The sequence below is a fragment of the Myripristis murdjan genome, chromosome 22, assembly GCF_902150065.1.
Source record: "Myripristis murdjan chromosome 22, fMyrMur1.1, whole genome shotgun sequence".
Lineage (NCBI taxonomy): Eukaryota > Metazoa > Chordata > Actinopteri > Holocentriformes > Holocentridae > Myripristis > Myripristis murdjan.
The window spans coordinates 28,696,027-28,718,282 of record NC_044001.1 but is presented as its reverse complement, the minus strand read 5'-3'; the positions used below and the strand labels follow the sequence as shown (position 1 = coordinate 28,718,282).

The window sequence follows — 22,256 nt, the reverse complement described above, 5'->3', positions numbered from 1 at the left end:
TAAATAACCTTCTGAACGTGTTGAAAAATAATGTGCTGAAAAAAAAATCAGCTCTCTAGGACATATAATTTTAATCATATTTTGAAGTTTGGAGTGTTAAACCTCTGGAAATTATGATTTGTTTTAATAAGCCACACCCACTTTGATTAATCATCACAATATTCAGGCAGTAGCATTGTGGTCTAATCAGAGGCCCCTTGGTGCTAACACTGGGCAGGCCAGGAGGAGGCGCACTGCAGCAGTCTGATTTAGATCAAACCAATGCATGGACCAAAGTTTCCTCATGTGTGAGAAGTTTACAAACCGTGCTCTCAGGCTCATAATCCGTGCCCTCGATTTGTGAATCCATGCCCACAGATTTTCCCTTGAAATCCATAGGCACAGATTAGTAATTCGTGGGCACGGTTTACAAATCCATGGGCATGGATTTGTAATCTGAGGGCACGGATTATGAATCCGCAAACTGTATTACAGTCATTTTGACCCCAAAAGATAGAAAAATAGGGCCAAGGCTGGAAAATACTATAATTATTCTTTAGCTCTAAATACCATTTTCCTAAGCATCCTCTCAGGTCCTGACTGATTGTCCTGTTGTCTTTCAGAACTCCATTCAGTCCCTGAACTCTGATCAGACGACCTAGCTGAAGCAAATTTTGGAGCAGGAAGTTGGAGTTTCAGTACCTGACAACCAGTGGATCCATATCCTTGATTCCTTGATCTAACCACTCTTCTTCTATGTGTGCAACTCTTCTATGTGCACATGGTTTACTGCAGTGGAATTTTTTCCCCCTTTTTTTTGTATCAGTTGGGGTCAGTTTGACCCCAGTAAATTGAACCTCCAGTCTTGTTGACTGCCTAAATAGCACTGTGAATAAAATATTAATCCTAACGCAGAAGGACGTTGTTTCAAGATTAGAAATGTCATGTCATAGTTCCTCTGTGTCCAAAACAAATAAAACAAATGTGTGTAAAATGCTGATATTTCTTATAGGTTTTTCTACAGCTAAAACAGCCTCGGGTCAAATTGACCCCAAAGAAACACTGATGCATACAAAATGTGTCCAGGACTTTGAAGACATATATTAATTTCATGTTTACCCATTTGTCCCCATTAAATTGGGAAAAGTCATTAAATATAGAGCAAAATATATATTAATTTCATGTTTACCCATTTGTCCCCATTAAATTAGGAAAAGTCATTAAATATAGAGCAAAAATCATGTATTAAACACTGACTGGGGTCAAACTGACTCCAAGCATAATAGGAGGGTTTTACAAATCAAACAAAGAAAACTTTATCCAGATACCAGCAATATTTGCAAAAGTTACAAAATCGGTCGCTAACCATACTTGCATGCTGTGCTTCTGTCCAAAGTTAGCAGATTTCTGGACTCAAATATTTAACATACTTGGGACACTTTTTGGCATGAACCTTAACCCTGAGACTCCCATACACGCTATATACTACTGTTGAATTGGTCTAACTGAAAGAATTCAGAGTAATTCCAGTTTTCTTCAGTTGGTGGCGGTAATGCTCCGGAAGTGGCTGAAATCACCATTATATTAGGCGAAGAGGAAGACCCGGAAGTGTTGAAACCCACGGCGAGACCTGGAAATAATGTACAGAACCCTGCGTTTTACTTTAAAAATAGTGTCTTAAATATTGACCCTGGGTATTTTTGACCGTGTGCAGACGTGTCAACATGTGAAGTCAGGCTGCGGGACAGGTATGGCGCTGCAGGGCACCTAACAGTAACTTGACAGTCTTAGGGGAACGTCACGCCGAACCTCATTTTAAAAAAGTGACGATTTAGTTTGCTGCCAGTTATCGGCCAACGTGCCAATACCAGAGAGAGAAGCAATGTGTCTTCTGAATGAAAAGAGCCCACGCCTCAGTTCGGCATTCTCCAAATCAGTCAAACATCACTTAATAATCAAGTTTAGCTCCTTGACTGGTTTGTGCTGCTTGCTGCCGTCCGCCGCGGTTAACTGAGCGGCAGTGGTGGGCGAACCTACGGAACGGTTAGAGAAGCTGGACTTGTATTGCAATAAGTGCTGCTCGGTGTGTTGGAGACATGCCGTATCAGAGTGTATCCTGACTGTTAGGAAAACGTCTCTACTCACATGTTGTATGCATATTTGCAGTTAATTAAGTTTATATTTTTTGCTATAAGTATTTCTTTAAATAGACTTCCTGCAGAGTAACCTGAAGCCTCTGTCATGAGGGCTCAGAGGCTTCGGAATGGACCTCAAGTTTGCAGAAGTCAGCCCTCAAAATTCTGTTTTGTAGACTTTTTACCAGCTTTTTCATTCATTTTTACTGTCATGTTGTTTTTACACCATATTCGCGTGTTGTAATCTTGTGGTCGCTTCGGATTTTATTTCATTGTGCTGTTCTCTTTTATTGGCTTGTAAATCTGTGGAGGAGTAGCCTTCTGTACGTTTATCAGTAAAAATGCACACATGCGGTTTGTCAGACTAACTATCAGAGTTCAGAATTGTGTATTACAAAAAGTCCTGAAGTTTATTCTACTGGATAATGAGAAGTATTAATGCTGAATTATTACACAGCCCTATTTTAAATTATTCATCTGCAGCTGCAGTGAGTTATTAGACTATAGTTTTGTATTTTTCATGAGTTTTTATTTTTGTTTTCAATTCAGCTTAGTTTCAGTTAGATGGATTTGGTTCAGTCCTTTCGGTTTATTTGTTATCGTTTAAGAAATGTTTAGTTGTCTTAGTATCAGTATTAATTCGAGTTAGTTTTTTTGTTCTAATGTATGGAGGTCTTGCAGTCCAAACCCACCACATTGTGAAGACAATTGAGTCTCAATAAATATCAGCACCAAGGCCTCCTCATGCTGGCTGTTCACACATTTGACCAAACAGACTAAGACCCGGATGCCACCTGGTGTTAACATCTATCCTGCATGATCCAATCACAGGCTGACACCTTTAATTACAGGTGGAATCTGCAGCTATGTGTCTTGGACACTTTTGTCCACATTGCATTAAACAGACGTGTCCCAGGACGCAGAGAAGGACCACCTACTCACCTGACGTCCTCTGTCTTCAGCTCTGGTCCAGCCCAACACCACTGACACCAGGGGCTCTAAAATATGTATTGACAACATGCAAGTGGTTTTTGTTCCTTTGTAAAATTTGGAGGCAGCAGCCTTTCTTAAATTTTGTTCCCCAGCATGATTAAACACATTCCTTTTAGATGCAAGAATATGTAGAGTTATTATAGGAATACTACAGACATATTACAAGCGACAGTGTGAATGTGCATGTTGCAGATACTACAGAAATATTACAGAAATATTACAGGTGACAGTGTGATGTGTGCTGGTTTCAACATCCTTTAGGTTTAGCCTAGTTTCTTTCTTTTTTTTTTTTTTTGTAAACCTTGTCTGTTATTTCTGACTCTCGCTCTCTCTCTCTGAGATCTGATCACAAGTGAGCAGACGAGACGCAGAGAGATGAATTTTAATGCCAAGTGTGAAGGGATGGACTGACAGCTCTCCTCTTGTGATCAGAATGTAATAATACCAGGTGGAGACAGGGCTTTAGACGAAAACTAAAGACATTGTCTGCATATTTTTACTTTACGTTAGTTTTGTAAGAACACAATATTGTTTCAGTTATTTTTTTTTCTAAAGTCTAGTTATTGTTATTTCAGTTCATTAAAATGTTTTTTCACACCTAGTTTTAGTTTTTAGTTTAGTTTTGGTGAACTACATTAACCTTGTTCAGCTGCAGTGTTACATAATCAAGTTCAAGATACTTTATTACTCCATAAAGGAAATTGTCATGAAATGTGTCACAGCAGCACACATTATGTTCCTCAACTACCTTTGTTCCCCAGGTCAGATGCGGAGCAGCATGGGCTCGAGTAGCAGGACGACTTCCCGCAGCGTTCCAGCTGTGCTGCTGTGCCTCATTGCCTTACTCATTGGCAATGTCTTGATCTACCTGTATCTGGACTCGCTCTATCATACTGATGAGCAGCCAGTGTCTTCTCCTTCCGGTTGTCCGCCTGCACACTTTAAAATGGCTGCAATGAAAACCTGCTGGCCGTGGCTCCAATGTCCACAGATAAAGTCTGAAGTTCGCAAGTTGAAGCTCATTGGCCAGGGAGCAGTGAAGCAGGTACAGTGACCTCCACATCCCCCAGTGGCTCAGATCACCTGGGCTCGCCATGTAGTCATGGTCCACACATCAGCTGATTCAAGAGCCATTCAGTTTAATTTTGCACAATAAGAAGTGCAGCAATTTACTATGTTTTACTGTGGCACAACTCTGGGAAAGCAAAAATAAATTTCCTTCATTTCCTTCCAAAATATCTAAAAATTGCTCTAAATTGCTGTGCTGTAAAAAGGTTTTTATTTTAAAAGTATATACATATTTTGGTGTTTTATGTTTTATATTTTTTCTTTTTAATTTTATGCACCCATATGCCTGTGGTCAACTTTTGAACTGCAGCCTACCAGTTGGGAACCACTGCCTTAGATTATCCTAGCATTCATTCTGATTTGAGTAAATTTCCTTAAAATGAGTGTGAGAGGCCACAGCAAAGAAAAATATCAAACTATAGCAAATTGGGGGTATAAAGTACAACAGAACTAGAGAGTTGAACAAGTTAAGGTTATGTATGAAAGAACGTCTGCAAAAAATAGCATGGAATAACTAGAATAACTAGCAGGAAAAAATATGCCTAAAAATAATATCAGAAATTAGATAAAGGAAAACTATCCGTTTCAAAGGGGACAGCACCTCACCTTGTTATGATGTGGTAAGGAATGATGGATGCCACAAAGGACTAGAACTTAGGAATGCCCCAGGAGTTCAGGACAACTCTTTCACTCCATCTTAATCCAAAATATAAGAGCATTTAATGCCATTGTTCATGTTTTTGTGTACATTTGACATCAAAACACTGGATTCAAGACAGGTATTTAAAAATGTTGCATTAATTCTATTCTAGTTATTAGTCATGGCATGAAGCTGAGGGGTTTCAGCCTCATCTTTAACATTAGAAGATAAAGTGGTGCCCTCTCCCATTTCAAATTACATAGTCTGCATTAAATCATTCTATAAAAGCAGTGTGACCAGGGCCGACCCTAGGCATAGGCAGTATAGGCGGTTGCCTAGGGCGCCATCTGTCCCCATGAGAAATGATTTTAACTCCCTATTTTCAGGGTTTACAGTTTTTGTGTCTTCAGCAGCCTTTTCACACCACACAACTGCAAACTATTTAATTTAACTCGACACTTGTATCTGGTGGACCGAAAAAAGAAAAAAAAAAAACCATTTGCCTGCCACTGCAAATATTGCAAATAAAATCAATTCAGAAATCGTAAAAAAAAAAAAAAAAATCAGAATACTTAAGTGAATAGATTTTTTTTCCACCCTTACTGTTAAAGCATTTACGTCTTCATGTAGAATGGCTCCACTAACGTGCCGCTAAAAGTAACGTTTGCTTTATGTCTTGAACTGCTGCTGTCTTGACCTGAGCCAAGCTGCGTCTCTGTCCACAGGTCTATCTGTCTGAGTGGAAGGGCCAGAAGGTGGCGTTATCCCGGCTGTCCGCTCCAGAGTACCTGGAGGACTTCCTTCATGGCTTATCCATGTTGCAGGCCCTGCAGGGGCCCCAGGTGGTTCAGTTGGTTGGATTCTGCCCTGAGGACCACAGCCTGGTCACTGAGTACCACCCACTGGGCTCCCTGCTTAACCTGGACAATGTGTTGGCACAAGACCGGCACCGTCAACACGATACCTGGCAGGTCCGCCTCAGGCTGGCTGTGGACTACGTCTCCATCCTCCATTACCTCCACAACAGTCCGGTAGGCTGTCGTGTCATGTGTGACTCAAACAGCCTGGAAAAAACTCTCTCCCAGTTCTTGCTGACCAATGACTTTCACCTAGTGGTCAATGACCTGGATGCCCTGCCTGAGGTACACTCATCCAGAGGCCAGTTAGTGAAGTGTGGCCACCGCGAGCTCACCGGAGACTTTGTGGCCCCAGAGCAGCTGTGGCCATTCAGCGACTCTGGTCAGCCATTTTCTGATGAGCTCATGCCTGGATACGATGAACGGACAGACATCTGGAAGATTCCAGACGTCACGTGGTACCTGATGGGAAGGGTACCCGGTGGTGATGTGGTCCACTTCCATCTATTTCAGATCCATGAGCAGTGTAAGAGGAGAGAGCCTAAGCTTCGCCCTTCAGCTTTGGATGTTTTGAAGGTCTACAAATCGGTCTATGTCAATATGGTGCGAGACAGCACTGGCTCTAGAGACATGCTGTAGAAAGGAGACTGACAAAACTAAAGGACCACATCAGTGATTTTGAATGTTTGCCCATTTACTACAATTAAACCACATTTTACATTGCAACACACCATTCTGCCAATCATGTGAGGGTAACAATTTCACAACATGTAATCAAAATCCCTCACTTTTCAAATTGGAATTTTGGATTGAAATACCTTTTAACAACGCATTATGTAATAACACCACATTTTGTCATAGCTTGTTTTCCCTCATTTTTTATAACTTTCTGCATTTTGTTATAAAAATCCTGGAAACAGTTGTTCCGTAGGAAGTGAATTCATTTTCTTCTCTATGTGGGTCTTCATTGTTGAACTTGTGACCCAATAGAATTTCAAAAAGTTCTGCATTTATCTTGAATCTCCCTCTATCTCCTGCAGTCGGCTTCCAAGGTTAGGGGGCAGCTGTGTATTTTGGTACTTTCAAAATGTGTGAAAACACTTCATCACTAATAGTCTCATCATGTGATAAGTTATCACAAAATACAGGGGAACATATTCGATTATATGTTCAAAGTTTTTAATTACATAATGCAGCATAGTTACACACCTACCCTTTAATATTCTACCTCTGTGGCTAACAAAGTCACCAGTCATAAACCATTGAACTGATAATTGGCTGTTCAGAGCAAACGTTTGCCTGGGGACTATTTTCCAGCAGAGGGACCATTTCACTCAATTTCACTCTCACCCAATTTCATGTCATCCAAACATAACAGTGCTGCTGCTCTTAGGAAAAGTCATGTGGAGGACTTTATTACGGTGATGGAACTGGTGTGAAGAAAGTTTGAAGTCTCTGAAAGTTCATTTTCATATCGTAGTGGAATGAATGGAAACCAAAGGCTGGATAGAAAGGTTGAAAAAATGATACTAAGTTCTAAAATATGGCTTCATGCTCTCGGAAAAGATTAAATGAAATGTGAAGTATAAATATTTTGTAGATATTATGCTAAACATGCAGAATCACTGGTCTGGTCCTTTTTAAGAGTGTGAATGTATTCTCTCTGCAAAAAGATTTTTATAGTTACGGTTTTACAGTGTTTCCCAGTAATATTTGTATATAAAATATATAGAGAGGTGTGGAATATAGATTTGGGGTGTTTGTTGTTCAGTGCCAGGTTGTTTTTGTCACACTCAAATATTGGTTCACTAATGACACTTACATAGCTCAAGTAAAACAAAAGTTTGCCTTGTATTGGGACCAGAGGGGGATTTACAGCTGCTTCAATTAATATTTTTAGTAGCTTATCCTGCTACTATTGAATTAGTACTTCAAGTTGAAAAAATGATTGACTTTACAGTAGCTGTTATGTTTAAGATTCACTGAATGAACCTCAAGCGTATATTTCCAGGACAAAAGGAAGCATGTCAGGGAGTATAAAGTTCTAGCAAGTTTATGTCATTATCAACAGCCAATGCAGTCATTGTGAGTCATTATGCACAACACAAGATCAAGATTTCAAGGGCTTAATTCACTTGCCTTGTAGTAACCGGCATATTTTCTACAGTTCTTAAAGGAATACTCCAGGTCATTTTAGGAGAACGATCGGTGGAACCATAACCGCTGAATTCATGTGTCTGCGGTGTGTCAGTGTGATCACTGTGCTAGATTGAAGGATGAATGTGTTCAGCGATTAGTTCCAACAATCTAACGTCTCCTAAAACGACTCCCATCTTCAAAATATATATATCTCCTTTCAAATACATGATCCATTGTGTAAAGAAGACAGCTTCGGAGTTGCCATAAGGTTTATTTTTTCACTGTGACAGAGCTAAGCTAACGACTCCCATAGACTAAGCTAACATGACATCCCACCCATAGGAACCGAACCACTGGACATACAGAGGTGAAAATGGTATCAAATATCTTGCCTCAGTCTGAATAAGTTGGAAAAAGGGTATTTTTCCTAAAACATTGGAGTATTCCTTTAAAAAAGGGTTGGAGGAATGAGACTACTACTGCTCTAACTCAGTAGTCACTGATGCATGCAAGGGCATAACAACCGTTTTATATGAAATGTTACTTGCTGCAATATTGCTAATTAAATACAGTTGATATGACAGTGTTTGTAAGGCAGTAGGCCAAACATTTATTACTGAATTGTGGATTTCTGCTTTGATTTTTTTTTTTTTTTATATATACAAACAATGCAGGTCAATCCCATGAAAGCAATGTTTGCAACTCTCAATATTAATGTTTTGAAAATATTTTAATACACCAAGGAGGCCTATGAGACTGAAAAACAAGAGCATTGCATTTTGTATCTTTGTAGTGTAACATTGTGTGTGTGTGTGTGTGTGTGTGTGTGTGTGTGGCTGTTTTAGAATTGAAGTATTACATGCATCACTTGTGCTACAGGAGAAAAGTAAAGAGAAGAAAATGTGTGTTGGGAATAGAAGTTAATTTTAATTAATTATATGAAATTCATGGCATAAATGTGTAAACAACAATTATATATACACATACACACATATTGTATACATTATATATACATTATATTGTATTTGTATGCTAGCTGTTTTTCAAATTTGAAGTTGGAAGGTGAAAGAAGACATGCAGATGACTCCTGACTCCACCGTCAGCTGATGTGTTTCAGCATTTCCAGTTATTAAAAAAATAGTGCAGCATGTTGAATTTACATCATACTAATTACCAAAACAATATATTATAGAAATGAGTATACTGCAGATACTGTTTAGTGTTAGTATGAAGTGTGCCTTTGGGGCACAGCTCATGTGTTTATTCCCTCCCTTCATGGATTTTTTTCAGTGTAAAACGATTTCAGGAATGTTATGGTAGCTGCTGTTAAACAGTGTCAGGAGTAGGGATGGCGAAAATGGAAAGTTTTCTTGGTTGACCACCGAGCCTCATTAATCGGTTTATTTCGGTTAACCGAGAATATTATTTTACTGTCTGTAAACCATAAAAGAATAACCACAACAAATAGAAGCTAGCAGCGCTAGCACCGGCGCCATTGTCTTGCCCCGGACGCATACCACTACGTCCGCGACAAACATAAGCTTGGCTCATTTCTCCCGTATATATCTATAATATCTATAATATAATTATAATATACTATAATATAATTATTATCGATATCTATGGTTTCTCCGGTCTGTCTCTACCGAGCTGAGCTCTGTGCGTAATGACGTCATCGAAACCCGGCAGAGCGTTCCGTCGCCATGTTTACTGTATTAAACTGTATGTAAGCGCAAGAGCAACTTCTCCGCCTTCAGGAACAGTTGGAATTTTTCGATCGATAAAACCTTACGGTAGTTACGGTATTTACAATCTGAAAAGCGCATTTGTGTCGGCGACGACACGTTCGGACTAGAGTGCCTGTAGAGAGAGAGTGGCGACAACTCCGTTCACTCCAACGGTTCCGTTTTTTTCACAGCAATGGCGGCGTAAGGAGACCCTCTCTCTACAGGCACTCTAGTTCGGGCTTAAAGGGTTTTTAACCGACAAGATTATTCGGTTAAAGTTCAAACGGTCAACAACCGGTCAAACGGCCACCGGTTAGCATCCCTAGTCAGGAGCTCACATGCCATGCCAGCTGCCTGCAACAGCCTAACTTTTTACATAAGGACAGCTTGAGAAGAAATCATTTATGCATCCATGTGTTGCATATAGCTAACAACATTAGCACGTTGATTGGCCGAATGACTCCTGGCTATCTAGTTAGCAGTTGACAAATGCCTCATAGGTAGAAAGTTGTGGCTGCTATAGGGAGGGCACAGCTTTGTGGATCAATGAACAGAACGAGATGGCAGCTGCTAATTGACACCACTGACAAAGGAACCTCTGCTGAGTCCAATGATGCCTCCCACATTACGACAAACTGGTCATTAGTTACAAATTTTTGTGGACCAACTGACTATCTGACCAACAGACCAACAGCAGCTATAAAGCTGCTGGTCGTAACTAAAAAGGACTTAGGGTCAATAATAAGTTCACCCTCATTTTATTTACAAAGATTTTACAGATCATATTTTTGTTACAAATGCCTCTGGTAAAAAAAGTTTGTTGAATAAAGTGCTCATTTCATTTGTCCTTCATTGCTGATCCGTACTCAAGTCTTGGGAGTTAATCAAGTTGTCATTATTTACAGCTAAGACTGGGCAGTATGGACAAAATTAAGTATCGCTTAAAATAGTTTTGACTGAATCACTCATCAATACTGTGATGATACTGTTGGAATAATTATTGATGCTTTCACAATTTGGATGAACTATCAGTAATGTGGATATGATGACCAAGCAGATAGAGGCAAAAACCAGAACAGCTAAAATGGTCAAATAAGTTCAGAAAATGGCATCCCTTTGCTGTAATCATACCCAATACTATAATTGGTAATACTGATATATATCGTCCAGCCTTATTCATAACCTACCTGCTTATTTGACAGAAAACTAGAAAAGATCCTCATTGTCGGCATCCAACTCATTTTGCTGAATGTAACTAAGGATGTCCATTTGATCCTTAAGCTGGTCTACAGCTACTGGTGGACTCTCAAGAGATGCCCCAACCTTTGGAGTTAAGGCTGGTTTTTCAGCTGGCTTTGGCTTCGGCTTTGGCTTCAGAGGTGGCTTGTCCTTGATTTGTTTTGTCGTCTTGAAAAGCTTGTCAAAGTCGTCCTCTACCCTGCAAGTAAAAACAAAGTGAAATGGAAAATAATGAATGACCAATGACCTCGTAGGAATCACAAGAACATTGAGAGAACTTAACTTCCCCACTGATTTTGTGCAGTGGACAAGAAAAATGGAAAAAAGTGTGTTCTTCCTCCTGTTGTTTTAACCCTGTGCTTCTGCTATGAGAGAGATTTCAGAATCCATTTGCTTGTCAAACACAAGGTCTTTGGAAATATTTCAAGTCAGTTTTTCAGTGGAAGAGAATAAACATGTCAGTTGCTTCTTTTGCTTCTCCTTCTTGCACCAAAAGTCAAGAGTTAGCCTGGGTTATACCTGTAGAGCTCATCTATGTCTTCGTCCAGTTGTATACCAGCAGACTTTGCCTGGTTGTATGCTGTTGGAAGGAGCAAAGAATCTCCTAGCACCACTGTCCCACCAAGGTCCTGGCCCTCAAACAACCTCAGATTCCCTGTTAAAAGACACTGTTCAGTCACCTCTTTTATTTATGAATAAATAAATGAATGAATGAATGCATGCATGCATAAATAAATAAATCACTGTCCGCTAAAATACAAAGCATTTAGCATATACATTATCTGAATGCTATTTCAGTGGTCCAGAGATGCAGTACCCCAAATTGACATGAATTCCATTAATTAGGGAAAAAAAAAATAAATAAAAAAATCAACATTCAGCATGATCCATGGAACCCAGGGAAAAAGACTTTCAGTTCAAAAGTTATAGGCAAACGTAAATGCAAAATGTAAAGTTTGTTGTCTGAGTAGTGGGCGAAATTTCCAACCAATTTGCCAACTTTGGTCAGTGTAGCTCCCACTTTCTCTGAGACTGATGGACAGATACAGTGAGTGTGACTGCCTCTTAACTCTACTTTGTCCCGAGGTCATGATTACAAGTCTTCTGTAATCATGCCATCTCTCACTGAAAAATTCAACCACTGAAGCAGCTGTTCATTAGAAATTCTGTGTAATATGTTTTGGCTGCATAGTGTTCACCTTCCTTTGTTGGAAAATTAAACAAGTCTGTGGCTGCAGGTTCGCTGTCTTCAGGCTTCTTCACATATCTAGGCTGCTCGGCCTTCTTCTTCTCCCTGGTTGGAAGGGTAGTGTTAAGACTTGAGATCAATGATGAGGGTTTATGGGTTTGCATGATGGTGAGGGTTAAAATTACTACCCCTTACCCCTCATTACCCCTTACTTTGCATTTCCCAGAGGTCCAAGGTATGGCTCTTCCTCTTCATCTTCTATCTTCTTCTCTTTCTTGGCCTTCACTGGATGAAAGACTGGTCCTTTGCTGGAACCTGATGCTCCATCATCCTGGAAGAAGTTGACCATGTCCTCATCTGGTTCCTCTCCAAGTAAAATATTCCTGGTTTTGATGTCTGCTTCAACAGACCTAGCACCTGTAATTATATATTTTTTGTTTTTATAGTTACACAAATATTTTAAAGGCTTTTGAAGAATAATACCATGGTATGATGGAACAGTACCCAAGAACTCCAGCAACTCTGAACAGGTGGCAAGCGTGGGATTCTTCGCAATAAACTTGACAAGTTCATCAAAGGCTGCCCGACGCTCTTTAATGTCATCCTCTCCTACAAACAAGACTTTGCGTGGCATGGCTGGCAAGGCGATTTTGGGGTACTGGGAAACTAGTCTGTTGTAGAACTCATCAATGTCGCTGTACTTCTTGGAAACCTGTACAAGAAAAAAGCAAAACTGGTTTTCCTCCACAAATGCTCAGGGATTTGGCAGGGGTGTCAATATATTATAATTATGGGATTCACTTATGGATGTGGTCTACAGGTATCAGAGACTTTCATTCAATGCTTTCTAGACCTTTTCAAGTAAATTTTATTGAAGTTTAAGACCGATTTTTGGACAAATCATCCCCACTTTATTCAAATAAGCTTGGCAGGTTAAATATACAAGTGCTAAGTGTGTGGTCCAGTGCAGAGAAGTTTGAGGTACCTAGATGATTTTATGAACTGTCATTTGAATTTCCTTTAGGTTTTATAGCATCAGAAATTTTGAATATATTGAAGAATTGGATTCATTTTGACAAAACTAGATGGATAAATGAAATTAGATTAAATGTTTATTGAAATTAAGATCCAATAAATTCAGATATAAAAACCATTCAATGATTTTTAAGACCTAATATGTATTTTTTAAAGTGAATTTGTGACATTTTAAAGACTTTTTAAAGAACTGCAAACCTGAGAGCAATTGGGGCAATTACTGATAGTGTGAGAAATTATTAGACAAAGTTCAGTTAACATACCCAGCTCAGAGGGCACACTGGTCCTGAGTGTTCCCCTGATGTTATCTCTCTATCTTTGCTCTGCAAACTGCTTAAAGTGTCCCCATAATCTGTGAAACTATCCCTGACTTTTAGGTTCTCTGTTGTATTGAGGCTCTCGCTCCACACAGTTGCATGTTCATAAGACGTGTCCATGGTGTGTGTGTCTCGCTCAAGGTACACAAGTGAACAGTGTGGAGTTGTAGTGTTAAAGTGATACTTTGGATCCTTACTCAAATAGCGACACTGGCTGGTTCACGGCAGTGTACTACATCCACCAAGTCTGGCCCATTAAATCCTTCCCTGTCGCAAGAATGAGAGCTTCACTGGGAATGTTCTGCTCCCAAATGAATTAAGTAGATGTAGATGGATACATGACTTTGAAATCAACAAAGCACTACAAATCAAGACAGTTTTTTAGCTTTGTGCTGCTGCTCAAAATTGTGTTATTTTCCAGTTTATCTCCATTAATTTTGGAGCAGGACACTCTAAAAGAGTCTTCTCTAGTATAAAACTATATTGGCGAGAATCCAAACTATCACTTTAAGTTTAACTTTGTACTTTTTTATACTGCCAAAAAAAAAAAAAAAAAAAGAAAAACATGATTTGAACATGTCATTTAAGTTTTAAAATGATGGCAGAAGTTCTTGACCAAATCAGAGTATTTGCTACTCTACATGGTATTTGCTACTCTTGTTTTTTTTTTTGTTTTTTTGTTTTTTTTTTTATGTAAACAATGTATTTATTTGTTTTTTCAATAATAAGCACAATATTACAATGATACATCACAAACACACACGACTCTTCAATCATCTCTATTTGCTGTGTTTACATCGTCAATCAGATTACACAATATTCCCTCAAATATATCAGGCTCCTGTTTCAGACTGTGCATGATTCTCTCATTTGGGATAAAAGAGGTCAGTTCCCTCAGCCAAGGAGAGGGCAATGGTGGATGCTCATTCTTCCATTTAAGAGCTATACATTTATTTGCTGTTGTTAAAGATAATTTTGTCAATTTTATTTTGATGCCCTTTATTTTATTTTTATTTTGATGCCCTTCACCGATTAAAGTATCCTCTTGTAGAGCTGGCAGATGGTTTATTTTAGTTATATTGAATACATTTTTTAAATATTGTTTCCCAGTAACGTGAATAAGAGAGCTTGTTTGGTTTATATTATGTAGTCTTTCTGAGGTGTGGAAGACTCAGTGTATCAAATTATACTGGGTCAATGTACAGTTGTGTTCAAAATAATAGCAGTGTGTTTAAAAAAGTGAGTTAAGTCCATAATCCTTATAATAGCTTTTATTTCCATACACACAAATGCATTGGGAACACTGCACATTCTATTCCAAATCAAAACATGAAGAAAAATTTATCAAATATGTTATTACTCTACAGAAAGTAAAGAAAATGGAATATTAGGCTGTTCAAAAAAATAGCAGTGTCTGCATTTTTCTTTACAAACTCAAACATTTACTGTATAAACTGAAAAATGCTTGAAGATTTAGCTTTCCTGTGAATCGCTGAACTAATATTTAGTCGTATAAACATGGTTTCTGGGAAATGCCTCACATCTGTGTTGCATGGAGTCGACCAGCTTCTGGCACCTGTGAACAGGTATTCCAGCCCAGGACGATTGCACTACATTCCACAATTCCTCTGCATTTCTTGGTTTTGCCTCAGAAACAGCATTTTTGATGTCACCGCACAAATTTTCTGTTGGATTAAGGTCCAGGGATTGGGCTGGTCACTCCATAATGTTAATCTTGTTGGTCTGGAACCAAGATGCTGCTCGCTTATTGGTGTGTTTGGGGTCGTTGTCTTGTTGAAACACCCATTTCAAGGGCATTTCCTCTTCAGCTTAAGGCAACATGACTTCTTCAAGTATTCTGATGTATTCAAACTGATCCATGATCCCTGGTAAGCAATAAATAGGCCCGACACCATAGTATGAGAAACATCCCTGTATCATGATGCTGGTGCCACCATGCTTCACTGTCTTCACAGTGTACTGTGGCTTGAATTCAGTGTCTGGGGGTCGTCTGACAAACTGTCTGCGGCCCCTAGCCCCAAAAAGAACAATCTTGCTTTCATCAGTCCCCAAAATGTTGCGCCATTTCACTTGAGGCCAGTCAATGTGTTCTTTGGCAAATTGTAACCTCTTCAGCACATCGTTTTTGCAACAATGAGTACGTTTACATGCACACCATATTCCGGTTCGGCTCAATATTCCGGTTAAGGTAACTGCGCCGCGGCAACTGGAATATTCCGTTTACATGTTACTTGGCATGCCCCCGTGTTTCGGCGTATTCCACTCTCTGCCGTAATGCGACACTCAGCCGTGGGGGGCAGCAGTACGCGTATAGGCGTCTGGTCTGCCGGAAAAACAGACGAAGAAGTCTTCTTCCTCGTCTTCTTCTTCTTTTTCTTCTTCTTCTGTCGCTATTTCTATGTTTTCTCCCATCGATATACTCCGTGATATTTAAGTCTTTCATTAGCTGAAGGTGGACTGCAGTCTCCTGGCTCTTGCTGCTGTTCGCCCTGCCGTTTTCCCCGCTTGCAGGTAACCATAGCAACAAAGACGCCACACAATTCCTTGTGAGTCGAGCATGCGCAGTCGTGACTGAATATTCTGGTTCGGGGAGTTTTCCGACTAAGGTGGTTACATGCCCCAATATTCCGGTTGGAACAGGAATATTCCAGGGGGCTTATTCGGAATTCTCTCCAACCGGAATATGACCTTAATCGGGTTCGGTGCGTGTTTACATGACACGTGCGCAACCGGAATATTGCGAATATTACGGTTAATACAGGAATAAGGTGTGCATGTAAACGTGCTCAATGAGACTTTGCGGGGGCTTCTTGCCCATAGCTTGGCTTCACATAGGCCTCTTCTAATTGTTAGAGTACTCACAGGTAACTTTAGACCTTCTTTGTTCTCCCTGGAGCTGATCATGGAGCACCAAGACCCCTGGAATATTCCTGTTCCAACCGGAATATTGGGGCATGTAACCACCTTAGTCCGAAAACTCCCCGAACCGGAATATTCAGTCACGACTGCGCATGCTCGACTCACAAGGAATTGTGTGGCGTCTTTGTTGCTATGGTTACCTGCAAGCGGGGAAAACGGCAGGGCGAACAGCAGCAAGAGCCAGGAGACTGCAGTCTGCCTTCAGCTAAAGAAAGACTTAAATATCACGGAGTATATCGATGGGAGAAAACATAGAAATAGCGACAGAAGAAGAAGAAAAAGAAGAAGAAGACGAGGAAGAAGACTTCTTCATCTGTTTTTCCGGCAGACCAGACGCCTATACGCGTACTGCTGCCCCCCGCGGCTGAGTGTTGCATTACGTCAGAGAGTGGAATACACCGAAACACGGGGGCATGCCAAGTAACATGTAAACGGAATATTCCAGTTGCCACGGCGCAGTTACCTTAGCCGGAATATTGAGCCGAACCGGAATATGGTGTGCATGTAAACGTACTCATTGGCTGAGTCTTTGCCATTTGGGCTATTCTTCGATCTATTTGAATGGTAGTTTTCCGTTTTCTTCCACGTCTTTCTGGTTTTGGTTGCCATTTTAAAGCATCAATCAAAGCATCTAAAGCTTCAATTACACAGAATCAGCAGCATGCAAGGCATGACTGTTGGATCTGTTGGTTTTATATTACTCTACTGCACCTACTAGTAAAATTATTTGCCATGTAGGAATACAATTTCTACCAAAAACAGTGATTGATGTGGTTAGTGATGTTGAATTGCTATTATTTTGAACACAACTGTATGCTTACTGTTGTAAATGTTGAGCCCTTTCACAATCAACATCCTCAAAGTCCACCTCCCATTTTTCTCTTACCTTAAGCCCTTCCTTCACTAACAGAGCATTAATACCAGCTTGGGTATGCAATATAAACCTTCTGATTTCTTTTTTGCTACTCAGCATATTATCCTAAGGTTGTTTTGTGATGGGTAAAAGTTAACCTAAAAGTTAACCTAAAAGTTTACCTTGTGCAACTTTTTGTTTTTCTTTAATTTGTAATATTAGATGTTCTCTTTCAAGTTGGATTTGTTCTCTTTCAAGTTGGATTTCTTTTTCTAGGGATTCTATTTTTGACCTGTATCTTTTGCGTTTACCAGAAGTATATGATGAATTTGACCTCTAACGTATGCTTTCATTGATTCCCAAACAACATCAGGTGAAGCAGGATTCTGGTTTATCTCAAAGAAAAGATCTAAGTGCTTATTCACAAATTCAGTAAACTCAGGATCATTAAGTAGATAAGAGCTAAAACGGCGCCTTTTGGGAGAGCCAGAAGATTCTATGGAAGGGATTGTGATTAGAAGCCTTGAATGAGCAGAAATAGTTCTTGCTAGGTATCCACATAAGGGGATTGTATGAACTTTGGCCAGAAGGACCAGGAAGAGGTCTATTCTTGAGTAGGTATTGTGGACTGGATTGTGGATTCCTGTGTGGATTCCTGTGTTCTTTGGTTCTGCATATGCCATATGTCCATAGGCCATAGTTTTGAAACTCTCTTTTTAGTGGTTTGCTGCTTGTGTTGGAGCTATCTGCTCAAATGAAGACCTGTCTAAAATGAGATCAAGTTCTAAATTAAAATGTCCTCTGAAAAAACTTTCACCATGGGGACATGACAAGTTGAAAAAGATGTTACGAAAAAAGTGGGGATCATCGTAATTTGGTGCATATATGTTTACTAGGTTGATGGATTAAGAGTAAATAGAGCCCTGAATAATAACTCCTTTGTATTTACAGGTGGACATCAGTTGGAAAGGATTTTTTTCTAATATAGCCACTTCTCTAGTATGTGATGTAAAGGAAGAATAAAACACTTGGTTATATCCTCCTTGTTTTAATTTAGCATGCTCTATATCATTCAAATGAGTCTCTAGTAAGGTTACATCAACTTGGTGATGTTTTAAGTAGTTTATAATGCGCTTTCTTTTTATGCAGTGGTGAATTCCTTTAACACTGATAGTTAGGCATCTGTATTGCATGGATATGTTCATCCTTACTTAAGAAATAGTCTTTCATATCTATATAAAGAGTCTTCATTCCAAACTGTTGCAAGTTAAGTATAAAATAAGGCCCCGTTTACACGACAACAGTTCTGATGAAAACGGAAAACTTATTCTTTTGCGTTTTTAAAAAATCCATGTTTATACAATAACGCTGTGAGAACCTCGCACACACGGATCCGCAAAAACTGAAAACGCTGTAGTGTGCATGCCAGGCCAGTAGGTGGCGGTGTAACTTTGCAATGTAACACCACAGAGTAGCACCGCGTGCTTGCGTACAAATGCTTTGGCGGCATGGCATTGTTGTTGTTTTCCTGTTCGCACATGGCTGAAAACGTCATAGTCATGCGCGAAGTGGGGCCATATCGTCATCGTTTTCACAAGAATTTCATATTGCTAGTTTACACAGCGGCGGGGGGAGTGGCATTATCAAAAAATTCCACTCTGGAACCCGGTTTCCAAATTTTGCATTTTCAAGCACCTAAAACGCAGTTGTCGTGTAAATGAAAGGTCAAAACGTAACAAAAGTTTACCGTTCTTTGTGAAAATCGTTGTGTCTTAACCTACAGTGACAGTGTAGGTTAAGATCAAGTATTATTTACAACTATGGGACTGCTTTTTGCTCAGGTTAAGAGCACCTACCACCAGCTGCACAGTGTCTCCAGGCTTATGCCTTGAGGATTTGAAGGCAGACAGCCTTGTGACGACAATGATCTGGTATTCAACATGACCAGTCATCATGGACCCACGGACCTCTTGGTAAAGAGGGACCTGGAGGTCAATACCTGTGCTCTCATTTTGCAGAGGTCTGGGGAGAAAAGAACACAACTTGTTAGTCTGGAGGCACCACACTACAAACTCTGTTGATTTTTCAGTAGCAAATAAACAGACACACATATACATATCTGTGTACGTGTGTGTGTTTATGTACACATACATACATATACAGCACAGGCCAAAAGTTTGGACACACCTTCTCATTCAATGCGTTTTCTTTATTTTCATGACTATTTACATTGTAGATTCTCACTGAAGGCATCAAAACTATGAATGAACACGTGGAGTTATGTACTTAACAAAAAAAAGGTGAAATAACTGAAAACATGTTTTATATTCTAGTTTCTTCAAAATAGCCACCCTTTGCTCTGATTACTGCTTTGCACACTCTTGGCATTCTCTCCATGAGCTTCAAGAGGTAGTCACCTGAAATGGTTTTCCAACAGTCTTGAAGGAGTTCCCAGAGGTGTTTAGCACTTGTTGGCCCCTTTGCCTTCACTCTGCGGTCCAGCTCACCCCAAACCATCTCGATTGGGTTCAGGTCCGGTCACTGTGGGGGCCAGGTCATCTGCCGCAGCACTCCATCACTCTCCTTCTTGGTCAAATAGCCCTTACACAGCCTGGAGGTGTGTTTGGGGTCATTGTCCTGTTGAAAAATAAATGATGGTCCAACTAAACGCAAACCGGATGGGATGGCATGTCGCTGCAGGATGCTGTGGTAGCCATGCTGGTTCAGTGTGCCTTCAATTTTGAAATCCCCAACAGTGTCACCAGCAAAGCACCCCCACACCATCACACCTCCTCCTCCATGCTTCACAGTGGGAACCAGGCATGTGGAATCCATCCGTTCACCTTTTCTGCGTCTCACAGACACGGCGGTTGGAACCAAAGATCTCAAATTTGGACTCATCAGACCAAAGCACAGATTTCCACTGGTCTAATGTCCATTCCTTGTGTTTCTTGGCCCAAACAAATCTCTTCTGCTTGTTGCCTCTCCTTAGCAGTGGTTTCCTAGCAGCTATTTGACCATGAAGGCCTGATTAGCGCAGTCTCCTCTTAACAGTTGTTCTAGAGATGGGTCTGCTGCTAGAACTCTGTGTGGCATTTATCTGCTCTCTGATCTGAGCTGCTGTTAAATTGCGATTTCTGAGGCTGGTGACTCGGATGAACTTGTCCTCAGAAGCAGAGGTGACTCTTGGTCTTCCTTTCCTGGGTCGGTCCTCATGTGTGCCAGTTTCGTTGTAGCGCTTGATGGTTTTTGCGACTCCACTTGGGGACACATTTAAAGTTTTTGCAATTTTCCGGACTGACTGACCTTCATTTCTTAAAGTAATGATGGCCACTCGTTTTTCTTTAGTTAGCTGATTGGTTCTTGCCATAATATGAATTTTAACAGTTGTCCAATAGGGCTGTCAGCTGTGTAGTAACCTGACTTGAATAACTGAAACATGTTTTCAGTTATTTCACCTTTTTTTGTTAAGTACATAACTCCACATGTGTTCATTCATAGTTTTGATTCCTTCAGTGAGAATCTACAATGTAAATAGTCACGAAAATAAAGAAAACGCATTGAATGAGAAGGTGTGTCCAAACTTTTGGCCTGTACTGTGTGTGTGTACATATATATATATATATATATATATATATATATATATATATATATATTTTTTTTTTTTTTTTTTTTTTTTTTTTTTCCCCACACACACACATACATCAAACGGCCAATATAAAACCAACTTTCCCACGGTGTGGCGCGCCACAGTGACCAGTGCATTCACCATACACAGAAGAGTCATGTTTTCCTTTAGTTTTGTGCCGCTTAACAAAGTTTACTCCGACACTGAATGCAGTGTATCAAGACGTTTTCTCGTCCCAGCAGCCAGTACAAAACGTCCTACCCCCCACGGCACAGCACAGCCGCAGGAGCTTGACTTTTCCACGTCTCTGTCACTGGTTTTAGTATCGCTACTCTGTAACTTCATTAGCAACTCACTATACATGCATTACTTCAAACTGACAGCACTTTGAAAGTCGCTTGTTCATAACAAAGTTGGCCTCCTCCTACCTGCTGGTTATTAATCCGTCGGGCATAATGACACTTAGAGATAAACCTGGACAAGTTTGCTTTTCCTTTTCCTCGGTACAGTGACTTTGGAGGGATGATAGAGTGACGGTATGGTCACGGGTTAGAGGGAAATAAACTCTCTTCCTATTTTTCTGTCTCCTGGCTCACTTGAGTGTTGTCGTCCAATTGAAAGCAGCTCTCCGCGTACACAAATGTCAAGTCTTCCCCAATAAAACATACCACTTCCGGTGTCAAACTTCGAAGTAAAACCTTCATCGAGTAATGTGGAGCGAGTTTGTGCCCCGCTCCAAACACGGATATTGGACTGATGTAGGAAAGCTGCAGTCAGTAAGGAAACCACAAGCAAATGTATCAGAAACATTCTTCTTCTTCTTCTTCTTCTTCTTCTTCTTCTTCTTCTTCTTCTTCTTCTTATCAGTAGTAGTAACAGTAGTGGTGTAATAGTAGTAGTAGTAGTATTAATATTATTATATGAACATGATATTATTTCATAATGGAATAACATTTTTGAAAATATTGACTGGATATGAACTTATCAAAAAGTAGGCCATCTCTTAAAATATTTTCTTTTAAAATACTACACAGATGTTATCCAGTTAAAACCAACATAATCAATTAAAAAAATATTAATTTAAATAAGAACTAGCCTATTCTTGCCTGCCACAGTGAGGATGAATAGCCTGCCTCCCCTGGGAGTGTTCTCACACTCACTCCCTTTGGACTGACTTTAAAAGCTATATCCCTAAGAACTCTGACTTTAAATTTAGAAATAAAAATATTCTGTTTGGCCCACATAGCATTCATGCCTCAAACAGCAATGCACTGTATGGCATCAACCTTCCTCTGGTGCTAGCCAAAAATATCATATTCACACCAGCATATTTATCTGTTCTCTGAGGACTCTTGAAAAACGTACTAACTCCAAAGCTGTTAAAACATCAGATTTATGCCCCTTCTTATTCACAGTGATGTACTCCTGAGCCTACCTTCGTCTACTCTTTTAGGTCTAGAAAGCCAAAGCTATTTGATGGATCATCATTTATTCTGCTGACAAAATTCATTCACATT

General features: G+C 39.9%; 2 protein-coding genes across 3 annotated transcripts; one reads left to right on the top strand and one right to left on the bottom strand.

Moving 5' to 3' along the window:
- Window positions 1-1,569: 1,569 nt before the first annotated feature.
- pomk (protein O-mannose kinase) lies at window positions 1,570-7,457 on the top strand. 2 transcript variants are annotated; one of them, XM_030045006.1, is made up of 3 exons: window positions 1,570-1,727; window positions 3,869-4,152; window positions 5,541-7,457. In XM_030045006.1, the coding sequence occupies exons 2-3, from the start codon at window positions 3,874-3,876 to the stop codon at window positions 6,309-6,311; spliced, it is 1,050 nt and encodes a 349-aa protein (XP_029900866.1). In that variant the 5' UTR covers window positions 1,570-1,727; window positions 3,869-3,873; the 3' UTR covers window positions 6,312-7,457. The 2 variants fall into 2 exon arrangements, with proteins under 2 accessions (XP_029900866.1, XP_029900867.1); XM_030045007.1 differs by having other exon boundaries at window positions 1,599-1,620.
- Window positions 7,458-9,755: 2,298 nt separating this feature from the next.
- On the bottom strand, window positions 9,756-21,358 carry hs1bp3 (HCLS1 binding protein 3). The gene is made up of 7 exons (XM_030045004.1): window positions 21,168-21,358; window positions 18,968-19,133; window positions 12,471-12,678; window positions 12,179-12,383; window positions 11,977-12,071; window positions 11,297-11,432; window positions 9,756-10,976 (listed from the first exon to the last, which is right to left on the bottom strand). The coding sequence occupies exons 1-7, from the start codon at window positions 21,191-21,193 to the stop codon at window positions 10,745-10,747; spliced, it is 1,068 nt and encodes a 355-aa protein (XP_029900864.1). The 5' UTR covers window positions 21,194-21,358; the 3' UTR covers window positions 9,756-10,744.
- Window positions 21,359-22,256: the final 898 nt, after the last annotated feature.